General features: G+C 48.5%; 1 protein-coding gene across 4 annotated transcripts; it reads right to left on the reverse strand.

Annotated features, from left to right (window-relative positions):
• Window positions 1-3,830: 3,830 nt before the first annotated feature.
• On the reverse strand, window positions 3,831-9,317 carry ETFBKMT (electron transfer flavoprotein subunit beta lysine methyltransferase). Of its 4 annotated transcripts, none has more exons than XM_058655844.1 (4): window positions 9,260-9,317; window positions 7,618-7,983; window positions 5,487-5,617; window positions 3,831-4,437 (listed from the first exon to the last, which is right to left on the reverse strand). In XM_058655844.1, the coding sequence occupies exons 2-4, from the start codon at window positions 7,905-7,907 to the stop codon at window positions 4,094-4,096; spliced, it is 765 nt and encodes a 254-aa protein (XP_058511827.1). In that variant the 5' UTR covers window positions 7,908-7,983; window positions 9,260-9,317; the 3' UTR covers window positions 3,831-4,093. The 4 variants fall into 4 exon arrangements, with proteins under 4 accessions (XP_058511827.1, XP_058511828.1, XP_058511829.1 ...); XM_058655845.1 differs by having other exon boundaries at window positions 7,618-8,035; window positions 9,260-9,283; XM_058655846.1 differs by lacking the exon at window positions 9,260-9,317 and adding an exon at window positions 8,996-9,132.
• Between the last annotated feature and the right edge of the window lie 6,729 nt (window positions 9,318-16,046).

A 16,046-nucleotide genomic window follows, 5' to 3' on the forward strand; every position in this document is an offset into this window, starting at 1 on the left:
ATGATTGTATTCACAGTATGGATTTTCCATGAGCTTCCTGAGTAACTGCCGTATGTGCACATCCCATCTCGGGAGCTTCTTGATGCTGTTCGTGTCAGCCCTGCCGCCCCATTTTAGCTCCCCTCTCATGCTGCTGTGTTTTTTCTGCTCTACCAACCATCGGATGTGTTTAATGTTTCATTTGTTCTTAATCTGTGTCCCTACCTTAGAATACAAACTCCATGAGGACAGGATATTTATCTCTTTTTACATTACTGTGTCTTCAGTACCTAGAACAGTGCCCGTTAGTAAATATTAAAATATTTGTTGAATGCATGCACAAAGAAAGAAATACAGGAAGAAAGGAATAGACACAATACCCATACCTCCAATATCCAGTTTGACTGATATCTTTCAGTATAAAGAGATTAGAAATTACCACTCGTATGTGCACAAGAGAAAAACTAAATAAACTGAAAAATCAACACCACTTCTTAGAGTCATCAGAGAATCGCGGTCAGAGGGGAAAAATCAACATTGGAAAATCAGGTGAACACAAAAAATTGCAGCTCATCAGGAATGGAGGCATGCTGGCTGGACCCTGCTTCTGGAGCCAGGAGCAGGAGGACACTGGGAGTAGCAATCAGTGGAAGATGGCCCCAGAACTTGTGTCCCTACCACCCACATGGAAGACCCAGATGGAGTTCCAGGCTTCTGATTTTGTCTAGGTCAGCTGTAGCCATTGCAGCCATTTGGGAAGTGAACTAGTGGATGGAAAATTCTAATTCTCTCTCTCTCTCTCTCTCATTCCATCTGTCAAATAAAGAAATCTTTTTAAAAAGAAATGCCAAGATCCTCTGCAGCTTCAACTCTAAAAAATCCCATCTAATTATCACTATTTTGCCATCTAAGAAACATTCTGCACTAACTGCTTTTCCTAACCGTTCTGCCGTATGACTCTTGGCCAGTTGCCTGAGTACCCTAACCCCAGTGGCAGTACATATTACCAGAGTGCATAGAATGCAAGTCCTACACATAGTTCCAAAGCAGTGTGTGGGAGCAGGAAAGTACATCAAAAACGTTGCACCGGGCACCTCACTTGTAACACATATAGCAGTGGGGTTCAGTATTCTCTTAGAGAAGTGGAAATATAGCACATAATTAGCACAAAATTCCAAGACTTAAATACTAGGATTGTCTCCTGCCCCAGTCCACAAGCCATTTGGCTCCCTCTCAAAGGGCAGCCATTGCTACCAGTCCCTCATTTATCTTTCCAGAGAATACATACATGTATGTTCACGTTTTACATAATTCGTGTTACGCACATTTTTTTTCATTTCACAAATATGTGAGAATTTTCATGTATTTTCATTTATGTTATAGTGTTTTTAGGTAAATTTCTGACCGTGTGGGACATGGAGTGATGGCAAGTTTTTAGCTAACCTTAGTAACCCATACAGAGGCTTCATAAGTAGGGTGTAGGAAATTCCAAGTATTTCTCCACGATTGCAAATTGAGACCTTCCTGGACACTAAATACTGTGTTAGGCATCTTACATTTGAATTTTAATACAATAACCCTTTGAGTGAGGTTTACTGAGTTTTATTATTACTTTGTAGATTAACGTTATTCTAAGTTAAAACTTAGAGAAACCTTAACTAGCCCAGAAATCCCGCTAGAAAGTGGTAGAGATGCCTGGCTCACAAGGTCATTGTGAGGGATTGAATCGGATTTGGCTCCGCAATTTCATGAGGACCTCATGCTTTGTTTTTGATGGTTATTTTTTTTAAAAAAGATTTATTATTGTTGGAAAGCCGGATATACAGAGAGGAGGAGAGACAGAGAGGAAGATCTTCCATCCGATGTTTCACTCCCCAAGTGAGCCGCAACGGTCGGTACACGCCGATCCGATGCCGGGAACCTCTTCCAGGTCTCCCACGCGGGCCGGCCCGATGGTTATTTTTATCTTCGTCTACTTGAAAAGCAGAGCAACTAAGAAACAGAACTTTCATCTGCTGATTCACTTCCCAAATACCAGTAACAACCAAAGCTGGGACCAAAACAAAGCCCTGTGTCTCCCATGTGGGTCCAAGCACTTAAGCTACCATCTGCGGGCCCGGCAGCGTGGCCTAGCGGCTAAAGTCCTCGCCTTGAACGCCCCGGGATCCCATATGGGCGCCGGTTCTAATCCCAGTAGCTGCACTTCCCATCCAGCTCCCTGCTTGTGGCCTGCGAAGGCAGTCGAGGACGGCCCAATGCATTGGGACCCTGCACCCGCGTGGGAGACCCGGAAGAGGTTCCAGGTTCCCGGCTTCGGATTGGCGCAGCACCGGCCGTTGCGGCTCACTTGGGGAGTGAATCATCGGACGGAAGATCTTCCTCTCTGTCTCTCTTCCTCTCTGTATATCTCACTTTGTAATAAAAATAAATAAATCTTTAAAAAAAAAAAAAAAAAGCTACCATCTGCTCCAGAGGGGACGTTAGTAGGAAGCTAGATCAGAAGTACTCAATCCAGCACTTCAGTACGGGATGCAGACAGCTCAAGTGGCGTCCTAACCCACAGTGTCATGATGTCGGCCTCCTCAAGTCTGCTGTTAGTGGTCAGTGGAGTGAGAGTGGTGTCTAACAGCTGTGCCTAGTGGAATGTTTGTGTAACACTGAGGATGTACCCTCAGAGGGTAGTCTTGAGAGAGGATGGCTTGGGAGCCAGCACTGTGGTACGGCGGGCCAAGCTGTACCACCTGGAACACCAACACCCCCTGTCAGAGTGCCTAGAGTCCCGACTTCCAATGTCACTCCCTGCTAATCATCTTTAACAGCAGCAGAAGATGGCACTTGGCCCACACCACTTGGAGATAAAAGCCAGGCAGGCCCCAGCGTCTCTATGCTGCCTGGCTTACCTCCATGCCAGCCTGCAGGGCCAGCCTCCAGCAGATGCCAGGATCAGGAGCCACCTTCCACTTGCAAACCTTGAACTATAAGCCAGAACATAACTTGCGCTTCCCAAGAAATTCCTCTCGGGTATTTTAGTTAAAGAAACAAAAAGAAAATGCACTCCTGGACTCTGTACCCTACAGGCTGCCTCTTGGCATTTACAGACTTTCGGTAAATGGAATGCTTTGCAGCAGGCATTGTGAAACAGAGGTTAAGCCTAGCCTCTTAGGATATGTAGTCCCGTTTCGGAGTTGCAGTTCCAGTCCCTGCTGTTCTGCTTCTGGTCCAACTTCCTGCTTTTGAGCCCGAGAGGCAGTGAATGATGGCTCATCCAGAGGAACCTGGATGAATTCTTGGTTCCTTGCTTGGATCTGGCCCAGCCCCAGCTGTCGTTACCACTTGGGTGTACAGCTGTGGATGGGGGATGTCTCTATCTTTGCCACTCTGCCTTTCAAGCGATTTTTAAAAAATGAAATACAGAGGCAGATATGGTGGTGTTCCAGGTAAAGCTGACACCTAAGATGGTTCTGGTTCGAGTCCTGGTTGCTCCATTTTCAGTCCAGTTCACTGCTAATAGCCTGGGAGAACCAGCGGAAGATGGCCCCAATGCTTGGGAGAACCAGAAGAAAACTCCTGTCTCCTGGCCCAGCCCTGGCCATTGGAGCTGGGTAGGAAGTGAACCAGTGCAAGGATCTCTCTCTCTCTCTCTCTTACACACACACACACACACACACACTTTCTCTGTTTGCCTCTCCCTTTCTCTCTGCAACTCTTGCAAGAAAATATTTAGAAATAAAATACAGTATTCTATATTTTCTATTCTGCTTAAAGATACAGCATATCTGACCTCAATGATACAAGTTCTATCACAGTACGTGATTCCTCTCCCTGAGTGAAAACACATGTGACAGTTCTTGGGTACTGTCTTCCATAGTTACAGTCCTACTGTGGCAAAGCTGGAAAGTACACACAGAGTTCAACTAGGATGCAGAGATACGTAGAACAAGTTCATCACAAAGGCTGACAAGGCTTTAAACCTTCATATCTTGGAATCAGCAACTACCACTGAACAAGATAGAAAGATGTATGTCTTTTCTGCTGGAGAACATCTTCTGTGGAGAGAACCTTGATGAGTAAATGCAAACGTAACTGTACTCATGCTGGGAAGCCCTTTGACAACTCAAGGCTGGAAATCCCACACTATGCTTGTGGTCAGCCCGTTGTTTTCCTGCCTAGTGTATTCTGGCAGGGAGTATTCCACAAGCTTGTGCAGCTGTCGCTGAATGCCGTGGACACTGAACTGGGGCCGCCCAGGGTCACCAATTAGTACACGCGTCCTATGGGTCTGAGAACAATCCTTCAGCCACTGGTGCAGACGATCTGCAAGGCTTGCGTCATAGAACATGTCTCCAAGAACTACCAGGTCCCATTGAGCTGGTTCCACATTCAGAATGTCTTCAGTTAAAATGGGAACGGGATCCAGTTGGTTCAATTCACAGTTCAGTGTAATGGCCACTCCTGCAACTTTAAAACAGGCATAATGAATTGGAATTAATTGGTATGAGTTGGTATCTGCTAGGCTGTTTTAATTTCACACCTACCCTGACAATATGGGATTTTTGTTCCTTTTTCCATTGAACACTTTTTTAGAGGTAAAGGAAACCTAACATTTATACTATCATAAACTACATTCTGCAGCTTCCAAGTATATAACTGGACATCCTCAAACAAAACAATACAAAATACCTAGAAATCCTGAGATTTAAGGAACATGTGCTAATCTCAGCATCCAGGAAGCTTGCTTTTCACTATGGGCAGGTACACAAGCTTTGGGTTAAGGAAAGCAACATGTTAGAACTGACATCCCCCTATTTTTTTTTTTTTAAAAGCATCTGCAGGGCCCGGCGGCGTGGCCTAGTGGCTAAAGTCCTCGCCTTAAATGCCCCGGGATTCCATATGGGCGCCAGTTCTAATCCCGGCAGCTCCACTTCCCATCCAGCTCCCTGCTTGTGGCCTGGGGAAGCAGTCGAGGACGGCCCAATGCATTGGGACCCTGCACCCGCTTGGGAGACCCGGAAGAGGTTCCTGGTTCCCGGCATCGGATTGGCGCAGCACCGGCCCGTTGCGGCTCACTTGTGGAGTGAAACATTGGATGGAAGATCTTCCTCTCTGTCTCTCCTCCTCTCTGTATATCCGGCTTTCCAATAATAATAAAATCTTTAAAAAAAAAAAAAAGCATCTGCAGGGTTATGTCTTCAATGAAAGGGTAAAGGTAGGCCACACACACACAAAAAAAGTAAGATAAAATAATTCACTTTCCCCAATTTGGGTCCTAATGCAGTAAGACCCAAGAGGCAGGCATTTGACCTGCTGGTCAGCTCCAAGATGGCACTTGGGATGCTGCGTCCACATTGGCGTGCCTGGGTTCAAGTCCCAGCTCCGCTTCTGATTCAGCTTCTTGCTAAGGCACAGGTGTGGTTAGTTGAGTCCCTGCTACTCGTGTGTGACACCCGGACTGAGTTTCCAGCTCCCGGCTATGGCCTGGCCCATATTTTTAAACCTGAAATCCTTACGAGGGTCTATGTCATTGGCCAGTATCCTGGATGCCCCCCTCATCTCGGCAGCAATAGCTGCAGCTCCACATCCACTCCCAAGATCCAGTACAGATTTTCCTCTGACAACATCGGGGTTATCCAAAATATACCTAGGACGAAAGAGAAAAACGTATCTTAGAGAAACAGCAAAAAGTCAGTAAGAGATATTCAAAACATAGGGAAAGAAAGTTTTTGAGTTAACAAAGAATTAGTGGAACTTAGTGAAAGAGCTCAGCCCAACATTGACGGATTTGGCCTGACGTGACTGACACATGAGGTCGATCTTCAGGGCTGGGCATGGGCAGCAGGAGGGAACCTGGCCATTGCTCCTCAGCACCTGGAAGGGTGGTACCACATTGCTAATTATGTTCCCAGCATCAACATCTTCTAAAAAGGTTTTTACAAGGTGGGCATTGTGGCACAGGAGGGTGGTCTGCGGCTTGAGGTGCCCACACCTCAAAGCATACACATACATCATCTTCCAGTAATAGAAGAATAGATGGACTAGGTCCTGCCTTTTGCTTCAGCAGCTATACATTACTTTTGAAAAGCAGCTCTGAGAATACGCCCTAAGAAGACATGTCAGAGCAGAGAGCTGTGGGGAGACCTTAAAATGCAGATTCAAGAGCCCAGCACAATGGCTCAGTGGCTGAATTCTCGCCTTGCATGCGCTGGTATCCCACCCGGGCACCAATTCATGTCCCGGCTGTTCTACTTCTCTTCTAGCTTCCTGCCTGTGGCCTAGGAAAGCAATATAGTACGTCCCAAAGCCTTAGGATCCTGCACCCATGGAGGAGACCTGGAAGAAGCTCCTGGTTCCTGGCTTTGGATCGGCTCAGCTCCTGCCATTGTGGCCACTTAGTGGACAGGGGACAGAAGATTTTTTTCCCGTTTCTCCTTCTGTCTGCAAACCTTTCCAATAAAATAAATAAATCTTTAAAAAAAATAAAAATGCAGACTCAAGGGGCTGATAGAGTACAGCACATTAAGCTGCCGCTTGGGGCGCAGGCAAATACTGTGAGCACTGGTTCAAGTCCAGGCTGCTCCCCTTCCCTTCCAGCTCCCTGCTAAACACTCCTGGAAAAGCAGCAAAAGAGGGCAGGAATGCGTGGGCCCCTGCCACGCAGGTGGGAGAGCTATGTGGCGTTCCAGGCTGCTGGCTCTAATGATGGTCATGTGGGAAGTCAAACAGCCCACAAAAGATACACATGTATGTTTGTGTGTGTATATCTCTTCCCTTTTCTCTGTAAGTCTGCCTTTCAAATAAATGTAAAAAAAAAAAAAAAAACCTAAATAATAATAAAAACAGGGGCCAGTGTGACGGCTCAACTGGCTAATCCTAACCCTCCAGCTGCCAGCACTGGCATTCCATAGGGGTTCCCCATTCATGTCCCAGCTGCTCCACTTCCCTTCCAGCTTCCTGCTTAGGGCCTGGGAAAGCAGCAGACGAAGGTCCAAGTCCTTGGGACCCTGCACCTGCATGGGAGACCTGGAAGAAGCTCTTAGCTCCCTGGTTGGCTCAGCTCTGGCATTGCAGCCATCCGGGGAGTGAGTTAACAGAAAGATCTTTCTCTGTTGCCTCTGAAAATCTGCCTTTCTATAAAAATAAATAAATATGTAAAAAATAAAAAGAATCCCCCCTTTAAAAAGAAAAAGCAGCTTGTGTGAGAAGGGGAAAAAAAAACATGGCTGAACTGCTCTAAATACAGTAAGAAGCCTTTGGAGCTTGGGGTTTGGGGGTGGGACTATAATTTCATTATTAGGGAATCTACTATGACTGTCAAGTTCTGGTGGTAACCCACCCCACGCTGGTCTACCGGGTGCAATGAATGTCCTCTCAACTTCAACTGAGAAGTTCCTGGCCAAGGCCAAGGCCAACCACTAAGGAGGCATTCCTAGAGGAGATGACCATGTCACCCCCCGGAAGACAAATCCTCCACGCAGCTTTAGAAGGCAGATCACAGCTTCAGACTACGGACTAGGGGCCCCTGGGCTGGCCTCCCTGATTTCTGAGTTCTGGGAGATATATATATGGTAGGAGCATCAGAAAGCAGTATTGGAGGAGCTGAAAGAAAAAGAATCTAATGGCTTTGCATTCGGAGGGCAGTACCGAGCCAGGGCCTGGCCTCCTGGCCAGTAGATCGCCCAGTAGGGGTCGGCGTGGGGCCACAGGTCCGCTCTGTCCCACCAGAACTTGCATCTGGGGGTCAAAAGTCGCAACTGGATTTCGGGAGTGAGGCTGCCACTGCAGGTGACTTCAGTGTTGTCCTCCAGGAAGGCCTTCAGCGAAGGGTCCAGAAAGCCGCCAGCTCCTCTCTGCGGACAGCGGCCCCAGGGAAATGGGCCGAAGGGCCGGCTTCCTGCAGCCCGCAGGATGCCGCAGCCCAGGCGCAAAGCCATCAGGCCTCTCCCAGAGCTCAGGTTCCGGGGGTGTTCTTCACAGCACGATGATGGACAATGTCTGCCAGCTTGACCTCTAAGAACAAAACAGGGCTGAAGATTTCAAGGCTGACCAACATCTCCAGACCCTAAAACAAAATGCTACCGTGTCAGTTCCGTGTCTGGCAAGGTGCGAATTCGTTTCACAGGGAAACTTGGTTCATCAACATAGGAAAACCCAGCCCCTCAAACACAACAGAATTCTGTTCGTGATTTAGAGCAATGAAAGTACAGGCATTGAACTCTGGGCAAACCTTCAGGAAAACACCTCTTACATAAAATAAGGTATAATTCCATAGCTCTTTGGCGTGCTTTGTAAGTCAATTGTCTTTAAGCAGACATGGTGAACAACCATGAACAAGACACAAAATTCCCTGGCTGCATTCTTTCATTGTGTTTAGGAGACAGAGCAATTAACAAAGCAGACACAGGGTTTGCTTTGGTGACCTCCAGCCGGGAGCTGTGGGGTTACTGAGTCATACCGCTGGCGGAGGTGCACAGTCACACTGCCTCCATCATTGCACTGGGCATTGGCAGATCATAAGACAATGCAATAGATTCAGACTGCGAAAATACCACAGCTATGGATTTCATGGTCACAAAAGGCCACCAACTCCCAAATCTCTTGCTGCCAATAGCTTTGATTAAAGACCTCCACAAAGCCCGGACTCAGAAGACATATTCCAGTAGCAACGCCTCGACAGCAGTGAGAAGGAATGTGAAATTCTGCATACGCATGCTAATCGGTCTTTTGGGTTTTTAATTTTAATTTTAATTTTTTTTTTTTTTTTTACTTGAAAAGCAGCACAGACACACAGAGATGTATTCAGTGGCTCACTCCCCCAGGCCCTTCCCAGCCTGAGCTGAGCTAGGCCAAAGCCGACTCTGCCGACTCTGACGTGCAGTGCAGGGACCCAGGCACCTGCCGCCTCCCAGGATGCACTGGCAGGGCTCCACCCCCACTGGGTGTAGCAGCTGACCCGCCAAGCCAGACACCTGCCCCTTAAAGTCTAGGTGCACTCCAAGTATTTAAAATAACGATTACTAACTTAACGCGGCTCCGGAGGACAGGAGATCCGGGCTGGGTGGAAGCTATCACTGGCCGGGCAAACGCGGGACTCTTTCCTCATTGGCGGGAACTGCCGCCCGACTTCCAGTTCCTTAATCCAGAAATCCAGTGATTGGTATTTAAGCTTCCAGTTTTACTCCGGCGATTCGCGCGCGGCGGGCCACCGTCTTCGGGTGGGGATTCACCGTCCCCCGCACCGGCAGTGGAGCTTAAGCGGCAGGTGCTGCCCTTCCTGTCTGCTTACCTGGCTCGGGGTCCCGGGTCACCGTGCTCCCCGGGTTCGGGTCCCGGCCCGCCCAAACTCCCGGCGGCGCTCGCTTTCTCCTCCCCACCGCTCGCACTTGCTTAAAGGGACAGGAAGCAGCAGCTAGAGGGACCCGCAGCTCTCGCGCCACGGAAGGGAAGGTTATGTTTACCAACTTCTGATTTCTAAAATGCATCGTTTTGAAACCGTGCGTGGAACTCTAATTTCTGTGGCTTGTCTGGGGAAGGCTGAGGAGCGAGAGGCAGGTGGGCAGCAGCAGGTCAGCCAGAAACCTAAGTTACTAGGGGTTTCCCTTTCAGGGTCGTCTTCTGTGCTCCCCCAGCAAGATGTGTACCAAATTGGAGATTTTAAATCTGCATTCCTCTCCGGCTATAGGGGGACCAGTTGAATGAGCTTTTTATCATCATTTCAGCTAATGAATTAGGTGGAACCATGTGCAAAAATATAACTTCTTTCGCCATTTTGGTACTACGCATTTTTGTTATATATCATTTACATAATATGTACATGCAAATGTTTTTATGTAAATGTATATAAAGATCAACGTTTTGCAAAGCCAGTGCAGTGGCATAGTAAGCTTATCCTTTGCCTGAGGCGCTGGGATCCCATATGGGCACCAGGTCATGATGCTGCACTTCCAGCCCAGCTCCCTGCTTATGGCTCGGGGAAGCCACGGAAGGCGGCTCAAGTCCTTGGGATCCTGCACTCACATGAGAGACCCAGAAGAAACCCGTGGCCCCTGGCTTTGGATCAGCTCAGCTCTGGCCGTTGCAGCCATTTGGGGAGTGAACCAGCTTATAGAAGACTCTCTCTCTCTCTCTCTCTCTCTCTCTCCCCTCCCTTCTGTAAACCTGCCTTTCAAATAGAGAGAAATAAACCTTTATTTTTAAAAAAAATCCACATTTTTAAATCTTTACAAATTGTGTTTAAATTTGTAATATATTTCACTAGAATTCCAGCCTAAAGATGCAAGCAAACACGGACCCTACTCCTAAGCAAATGTGACTTGCCTGTCATCCCAGTGTTTCTCCGAGATATTTTTTTCTTTAATTTTTTATCTACTTAGTTTGAAGAGCAGACTGACAGGGAAGCACAGAGAAATACTCCATCTGCTGGGTCGCCCACACAGGTCTCCCAACTTCCAAATGACTGCCAAAAGCCGGGCTAGGCCAGAGGCAGCAGCCAGCACCTTCAGCAAAGCCTCCCATGTGGGTGGCAGGGACCCAAGTACTGAACCAGCACCTGCAGCCTCCCAGGGTGCACCCCGGCATGCAGCCTTAGCCTTAAGCAGAAGCGGGACTGGAGCCCAGGCACTCCCCTGTGGGCTGCAGGTGCCTCAAACAGCTGCTTAATGGCTAGCCCATCTCCATGGAAAGAGACGTCTGCTGTCTCCTAGCCCCATGCCCGCCTGTGTGAAGGGTTCGTTTTCTCTCCTCCCTTCCTCATCTTCAGTTCACAGTTCCGTGATCATTGGCCAACTTTTCACCCTACCTCGCCCGCATCCCACCTGCTGGCCCTTTAAAAACTGCTCTAGGCTCTGACCGGAAGGAAAGCCCCGCAGTCCTGTACAGATGACGCTATGGTGCCATCTGGTGGTCGTTTGACGCAATGCCTGGCAAGCTGCCTGCGTGAATGCGGTGTGGGGCTGAAATCATTGGAGTTAGAATTTATTCAGAAGATGTAACGCCAGAGCAGGCTGCTCCACAAGCTTTGACTTCAGACTTTTACTTACAGGGTAGGCATGTGCCATGAGTGAGATTTAACGAGCAGATGTATGTTGTAATCATTCACACTCAAAGAAGCATGTTTGTGCAGCAGGTTCAGCCACAGCTCGGCCATGGCTTCATCCCCTAGTAGAGTGCTAATTTAAGCCCCAGCTGCTGGCTTCAGATCCAGTTTTCTGTAAATGAACCAGGGAGGCACCAGATGGTGGCTCAAGGGCTTCCCATCCTGATCAAATACATAAACATCATCAACATTTAAAAATAATATGTAAGTAAGTAAACAAATCAAAACGCCTGCCTCGGATGCCTGGAATCACATCCTGGCTCCACCTCAGCTTCCAGCTTCCTGCCAACGTGCACCCCTGGCAGGGAAGCACTTGAGTCTGTCCTCCTGGGAGCAGCCTGCTCATGTCCACCACAGCACCAACTTGACTCTCTCCAGAACTGCGACTCTTACTTGGAGAGTTTGTTGTTCACCCAGAGAAAGTTCTCAGAAAACTACAGATTTATTCGTTCTTTGTGGAGATGAGAAAGAGGTAAGAAAGTCCTTACCTGTTTTCCTGATAGGAAATCCTATCGAGAGCAAATAGGCCAGTAGGCAAGAGAGTGGAATTCTGAGGCCAAATAGTTTTGTAGTTTTTCTTAAATCAATGTGATATTAAAAGTAAAACATTAGGAACAAATTTGGTTTTCAAAACAGACTTGTTTTTAATACAGAAGAAAAAGGAGGCCCCTGGGCCCGGCTCAGTGGCCTACTGGCTAAAATCTTCGCCTTGCATGCGCCAGGATCCCATGTGGGCACCGATTCATGTCCCACATCCCATCCAGCTCCCTGCCTGTGACTGGATGGGAAGTGGAGCAGCCAAGACACGAACCATGCCCATATGGCATGCCAGCACTTGCAAGCAGAGGATTAGCCAATTGAGCCACTACACTAGCCCTGTTAGCATCCTTTCTAATAAATCAGATCTCTGGGTTACCGTTCACGTGAGGGTTTCTATGGTTTATCCTTGGGGAAAGCTGCCTAGACCTGTTGCTTATAGAACCGGCAGTTCTGCATTAACTTCCCCTCCCCCCATTGCCTTTTGGCAGCATCTTAGTCCATCTTGGGCTGCTCCAGCAGAATACCACGGACAGGTCAGCTTCCAATGAGCAGGAATGTGCTGGCTTCCAGGCTGGAGGCTCGGGAGTCCCAGAGCCAAGGACCTAGAGAAGCCCTTTGACTGTTCCGTCCATGGCAGAAGCGTTGGGGTAAGCAGGGGGTGCCAATTTTTTTTAATTTAACTTTTAAAATTTTAAGCATAGGATAGTTGAGATTTTCTATCAACTGATTCATTTCCTCAAATTCCCATAACAGCCAGGAGTTCCGGCAGGGATCCTGTTGGGTGGCCGGCAGCCCCCCTAGTGCATTGTCATGACGCTGGGTAAGAAATGTGGGGGGAGGGCAGAATTGGAACGCTCACTCAGGTATGGGGTATCCTAAGCGGTGGTATTGTGTGTGTACCTGCCCCCATAACTTACCCTTTTATAACGGGACCACTTCGCCCATGGCAGGGGAGCTTCGTGGCCTAATTACCCATTACAAGTCTCACTTTCACAGCGACCAATGTGAACTCGAGCTTTGGAGGGAACATTCAAACCACTGCAGCCGTACTGGGCTGTAGAAGCACAGAGTCCCGGGAAGAGATCCACACACATGCATGAGATGTCCTGCCACTCGGCTCAGGGAAGCACTTGAATTCTTGTTGGCGTGACCCTCATGGTCTGAGAGCGAAGGGCAGAGCCCCGGACTGCAGCAGGCGAGCTGGTAGCTTCCCAAGATACCGTGTGCTCCTGCTGCAGGGTTCCCTCCCTGCAGTTGGGTTGACCTGGATCCTTGAACACCAAACAGGTCAGGGGGTGTCTCTTCAAGCCTGAAACGTAAGAATCAAGTTGTTTTATTACCGTCACAGTCATTGTTTTTCAAGCAGGCAAGGCTGCCCCACCAGACAAATGAGACAGGACCGTGAGAGCCATGTTAGTCCACAGGAAGAAGGTGAGTTCAACCATTCAGAGAGAGCCAGAAGGGTGCAAAGCGCTTGGCTCCTGTCGGTGTTTCATCTTCGCGATATTCCCAAGATCACTGGGGTCCCTCTAGTGGGGACCGGGACAAGAGGTGTGACGTCTGGGCTGAGAAGAAATTTGGGACACCTGGAATGGAGCGGTGAGATGAACCAATGCACACCTTATTGATTTTTTTTCTGGGGCAACTTCTACCAATTTTTTTGCAGGGCAAGCAGATAGATGAACGTTACTAGCTAACTTAACAGTGGCATACTAGCTGCTCCAACAATAGATCACAAGGGATTTGGAAGACGATCCCCAGGTCTCAGGCAACGGGATAAGTAAATGAGTTACAGGAACAAACACCGGTAAACAAACAGATCTCACCAGAAAAGGGATCACACAGGACTTTGTACTCAGATCCGTGCAGGCCACAGTCGTTATCGGAAGAAGGAGGTGAAGATGAAGATGTCTCACCCCTCTCCAGGCATGCTCTGTCAACAAGGTGACCCGCGATCTCAGCGGGAAGTTTGCAAAATTCTCAGTGCGCCAAGAACGTTTGCGATTCGGGGTCCTCGATCATTTGGTGGTCTGGCTTTTTCGGGGAGCTGACTTCAACACCAAGAGTGTCGTCTGGGCTGAAGGGTCAGGTGCCATGGACGTCCTTAAAAATCTTGAGTCTCCACAGATGCTTCTTAAAGACTGTGGTAAAATCAGAGTTTTGGCCTCAAGGCTGCCCTACTGCTAGCCTGTTAGCACAGTGAATGTATTACCACCGATGAACTGACATTGATACATTATTCTTAAATTCATATGTCATTGATATGTTGCTTGTTTTTACCCAAATATTCTTTTTCCTTCCCCGAAACACCAATTTTACATTTAGCGAGTCCTTTCTTAGGCTTCTTGTAACTGTCAATTTCTCAGGCTTTCCTTGCTGTTGATGACCTTGAGCCAGTTTTTTTTCTCTTTATAAATTAACTTATTTACTTTGAAAATCAAAAGTTACAGAAAGAGGGCCAGGTGTGATAGCCTAGCAGCTAAAGTCCTCGCCTTAAAAGTGCCAGAATCCATATGGACGCCGGTTCTAATCCCAGCAGCCCCACTTCCCATCCAGCTCCCTACTTTTTCTTTAACTCAACAAAAGAGTTAAAGAAAGAAAGGGAGAAATAAAGAGAGAGATTTTCCATTTGCCAGTTCACTCCCCAGATGGCCTTAACAGCAAGCGCTGGGCCAGGCCGACGCCAAGAGCCTGGAGCTTCATCTGGGTCTCCCAGGGGTCCAAATACTAGGTCTGTCTTCTGCAACTTTCTTCCAGTGCATTTGCAAGGAACTGGATAAGAAGTGGAGCATCCAGGACTGAAACCAGTGTCCCTATGGGATACATGGCAAGCAGTGGCGTTCTGGCCAGGTGTCTTGCAGGATGCCCTCTTTGGGAATTTGATGTGTCTCTTGTGGTAGCACTAGGGCTTGGGGTTTCGGGGAGGCAGATCACGGAGGTAAAGTGCCATTTCCATCCCCTCGTGCCCATGGGTCATGCCATCAGTATGACTTAGGACTGCTGGTGTCGTCCTGGTCACCTGGTTGAGGTGCTGGTGGCCATACTCCACTGTGGAACTCCGTCTGCCACTCCTCTTGAGCTCTTGGGAATCCGGCCATTACGCACAGAGGACTGGGGAGTCGGCTCCTCCTACTTGAGGCCACAGCTCTCCTAGGGCCTTAAGCCTGAGCTCTCCCGGGTACCAGCTCACCCCACAGGTGTTGGGACTTGCCAGCCTGCATGTTCATGTGAAGCCAGGCCTTATCCAGAGCCATTCCCGCAGGACCGATACCAGCCAGGCAACCCTGGTGTGATCTTAACGACCTTGCTGGCTTCTGTAATCTGCCTGAGTCACTTTTCGGGAAGTGCCTGGATGACACAGTGTAGAACAACAGTGCTGGCACACCTGCCCACTGCTCACTGCACTTCCTCTCTCATCGTCATTGTCATCTGGTCAACCGTAGCCTACATCTCCCGTATTTACCTGACTACTGTGTCTCTTCCCACTGGAATACAGAGGGACCCATCTCTGCGCACAGAACTAAGGGCACCACGTGGCACACGACAGCCATCCAGGAAGTAGTTGTGAAATGAAATGAGCATGCAGAAAGTAATCACCGCTGTGATCCAGGTGGACAAAGTGAACCCAGGAAGGTGACATGGTCAACACACCTGCCGGAACCCTCTCCAGTGTCAAAGTACATCTGCCGTGTGGGCGTTAGTATGACTTCTCATTAGCGATTTTCAAAATGGAGGCTCAAGGGCAAAGGAACTTGCAGGAAGCCTCCTGAACAATTAGCAGTGGAACCAGGGTGAGGCACCAGCCAGCCTGGTTCCAGAGTCTGGCACAAAATCTCCAGGCTGTACCCTTAGCCCTTAAGCATTCAGAGTCAAGAAGAAGAAAGGAGAAAGGTATGTGAAGCCCAGTGTCAAAGGCAAGAATTGACAAGCTTGTAACAGAGTGAGAAAAAGCCAGGTTCCGCTGTCCTAAAGTTTTTCATCTGCACCAGTTCAGAAGAGGAACCAGATGCTGGGGCAAGGGAGAGGTCCCTTCACTGTTCCCTGGAATCACAGGCTGTTGGGATGGAAGAAAAGTTTAAAGATCACACCCACCACATTCCTCAAACCTGAAGTCTGGCTGCAGCTCCTGAGGGCTCTGGCATTCTTCTGAGAGCGGGGGAGAGGGCAGTGCCAAAAGCCTGTCCCCGACCCGTGGAGCCAGAGGGACAGCAGAGTAGCAGGTCCCTGACATCTGGAAGGGTGACCCCTAGCACCTGCACTGGTAAGGATCTATCCTTGCGGAAACACAGTCCTGAAATCATTTTTCCCGTACTGGACTTGACCCTAATTTTTGCACAGTTTTCTAGTTTTTTTTTCATATGTGAGAAGTGCAGGAAGGGAATTCAGTGAAAAGTAACCTGTAAGGAGTTTACATGAAGTCTCAGAAGTTCAATAGTAT

Source organism: Ochotona princeps, chromosome 27, assembly GCF_030435755.1.
Source record: "Ochotona princeps isolate mOchPri1 chromosome 27, mOchPri1.hap1, whole genome shotgun sequence".
NCBI classification, from domain to species: domain Eukaryota; kingdom Metazoa; phylum Chordata; class Mammalia; order Lagomorpha; family Ochotonidae; genus Ochotona; species Ochotona princeps.